The following is a 3,365-nucleotide window of genomic DNA, read 5'->3' on the forward strand; positions in this document are numbered from 1 at the left end:
AATTTTAATTTTTTTGTTTAATTCCCACCTGATAATATATTTTCCATTGATTTTAGAGGTAGGGAGGGAGGGAGGGAGGAGGAGAGAGGAAAAAAAAACATTGATGTGAGATATATCCGTTAGTTGCCTCTGCACACACCCCAACTAGGGCTGGGTATTGAACCAGAAATCTAGGTAGATACCCTTGTCTGGGAATCAAACCCTCAACGGAGAGAGGAAAAAAACATTGATGTGAGATATATCTGTTAGTTGCGTCTGCACACACCCCAACTGGGGCTGGGTATTGAACCTGAAATCTATGTAGATACCCTTGTCTGGGAATCAAACCCTCAACCCTTTAGTGTGCAGGCAGATGCTCTAACCACTGAGCAACATTGGCCAAGGTGAATTATCTACTTGTAGATTCTTTCAATTTACAAAGCAAACAAAAAATACCAGCCACTGTCAGAAGGATGCTTTTATTTGATTAACCTTATAAGATAAACTAATGTGCATGCTTTGAAAAGACATTGAACAAATACATATTCAGGGAAGGAATGATATTGAAATAATCTTACCTTTATTAAGTGTTGAAATATGCTAGAAACAGTGCTAAACACTTTGCAATCCTTAACATTACACAGTTATTACATTTTTCTCTTTTATAGATGTTTAGATAGATTATATATAACTGTAACACAGAGAGGTAGTAAGTAGAAGAATTAAGATTATAGTTCCTGATTTTGCTGATCCTATAATCCAAAAAAATTTATATCGAAGAAATTATTGGAGGAGGGAAATAAGTAGAAAAGTAGGGCCCATAAGTCTCAGTTGGTTTTAGTCATGAATAATTGTAGGAAGGATTTTCGGATCTGTTTGGTCCTTACTCCATAGATAACAGGGTTCAGCATAGGGGGTACCAACAAGTACATGTTGGCCAGCAGGATGTGGGTGTGGCGTGGTACATGCTTGCTAAATCGGTGGGTGAGGAAGGAGAAGAGAGCAGGGATATAGAAAGTAAGGATGACACAAACATGAGACCCACAGGTACTGAGAGTCTTCAACCTGGCATCTTTAGAAGGGAGCTTGAAAACAGTACGGAGGATCTGTATATAAGACAGAGAGATGCATGCCACATCAGTCCCCACAATTAAGATAATGACTGCCAAACTGTAAAGGCTATTGATGGAAATGTCAGCACAAGCCAACTTCACCACAGCCATATGCTCACAGTATGTATGGGGGATGATATTGGTCCTGCAATATGGCCACCTCTTTACCAGAAAGGGATGCGGTGTCATCAGCACTAACCCACGCAGAAGTGCCACTATGCCAACCTGAACCACCACAGAATTTGTTAGAATGGATGAGTGTCTCAGGGGATTACAGATTGCCACATACCGGTCAAGTGCCATGGCCACGAGAAGCCCTGACTCCACCCCAGAGAAAGCATGGATGAAAAACATCTGAGTGAGGCAGGCATGGAAGTTGATTTCATGGTAATTGAACCAGAACACAACCAACATCTTGGGAAGAGTGGAGGTTGACAAGATGAGGTCTGTGATGGCCAACATGGAAAGAAAATAAAACATGGGTTCGTGAAGAGCAATCTCAGTTTTGATGATAAAAAGGATGAGTATGTTTCCCATGAGGGCAACAACATATATTGAGCAGAAAGGGATAGATATCCAAATATGCATGTCTTCTAGACCAGGTATGCCCATCAGGATGAAGACACTGGGATTGGTGAAGGCCGTGGAGTTAAAGTCAGGCATAATGATTCTGACTAAATGAAGACATCTCTTTCCAATTTCCCTCTTTTGTCCCTGGAGTAATCAAAGGCACATATATTCTGGTAAATATACAATATAGAATTACTCAGTGTAAAAATACAACCAAATAAATTTTAATTGCCCCTTGGTAAGCACCTCTGAAATTACAATTATTTCATCCCTCATTCCCAGATATTAATCTCATTAAGAACTAGTTGGAGTAGAAACTATCTTCTCCAACTGCTTACTACTTTGCTTTTGGCTCAGAACCTGATAGTAGGTGTTTTCCTTCTGTCTATGAAAGCCGGCTAAGTGAACATCCTGAAAAATAACACCAGTTCCTTGCATCCTAATATGACAACGGGGAAAAACTTTCATATCATCTTCAGTGAAAAGTACCTCTCCAAAATAATTATGGACTTTGAGACGTTTTGCATGAGGTATACTCTAAATCAGTGATGGCGAACCGTTTGAGCTTGGCATGTCAGCATTTTGAAAAACCCTAATCTAACTCTGGTGCTGTATCACATATAGAAATTTTTTGATATTTGCAACCATAGTAAAACAAAGACTTATATTTTTGGTATTTATTTTATATATTTAAGTGCCATTTAACAAAGAAAAATCAACCCAAAAAATGAGTTCGCGTGTCACCTCTGACACGCGTGTTATAGGTTTGCCATCACTGCTCTAAATCAACCATTTTCAACTGGTGTGCAAGAATTTTTAAGACATCCAATACCTGACTATGTAGTTAGGGGTACTAACAGCTTTTTCCTTACATTGTCAAATAAAAAATGACAACAGCCAAAACAATGATAGCCTTCCATGTGAATGAATCAAAATTATATTTATATATATTTTGTCAGACCAGCAATAGATACATTTTTTGATGTTTCACAGAATTTTCATAATTAATTTATGTGTTCCATGAGGTCAAAAAGGTTGAAAATCACTATTCTAAGTATATATTTATGAAAACAACATATAAAGGAATAATAAGCTCTCCATATTTACAATATTTTTAATGGCAAAACTTTTTGAAATGTTCCTCCCTAATGAATTTTGGCCATAAAACAAACTACATCTAATCATCTAAATAGCTCTAAGACAGGAGAAAAGCCATTAACACACCCAAATACTGCCTGGATTTTCTGTTATTTCTAGAAAAATGTGACTTGAAAAAATATCCATGTTTTCATAGTAATTCAGATATGTAATTTAATGGTTACTCCTACTCTTGGATATATATACCAGTATATCCTAAATATGTATGTCCTCAAAAGAGTAATCATTAAATATTTATTTTTACCAAATTTATATTGAGATGCTAACTACAGTACAGGAGCTTCTCACAATACCTAAGAATTCAGAATACACTATACACTTTGGGGAAGAAAGATTGGTAGCTCTAAATCAATCAAGTAATCAAATGGGGTTTTTCCCACACCAACATGCAATTACAGACACCAGCTGGCTCAGTCATTTGCTACTTTTTGTGTCATATATGTACCACAAAAAATGTTAAGAGTCATTAGCAAGTGTCCAGTTGCTTATTTGTATAAAATATTATGAGGTAACCTTTATCATTTTTAATTTATAAAAGAAACATAC

The 3,365-nt window shown here is 36.7% G+C and overlaps 1 protein-coding gene across 1 annotated transcript; it reads right to left on the minus strand.

Moving 5' to 3' along the window:
- Nucleotides 1-806: 806 nt before the first annotated feature.
- Nucleotides 807-1,754, minus strand: LOC102770174 (olfactory receptor 52E4). Its single transcript, XM_006762372.1, has one exon. The coding sequence runs from the start codon at nucleotides 1,752-1,754 to the stop codon at nucleotides 807-809; it is 948 nt and encodes a 315-aa protein (XP_006762435.1).
- Between the last annotated feature and the right edge of the window lie 1,611 nt (nucleotides 1,755-3,365).

Source organism: Myotis davidii, unplaced genomic scaffold (assembly GCF_000327345.1).
Source record: "Myotis davidii unplaced genomic scaffold, ASM32734v1 scaffold58, whole genome shotgun sequence".
NCBI lineage: Eukaryota > Metazoa > Chordata > Mammalia > Chiroptera > Vespertilionidae > Myotis > Myotis davidii.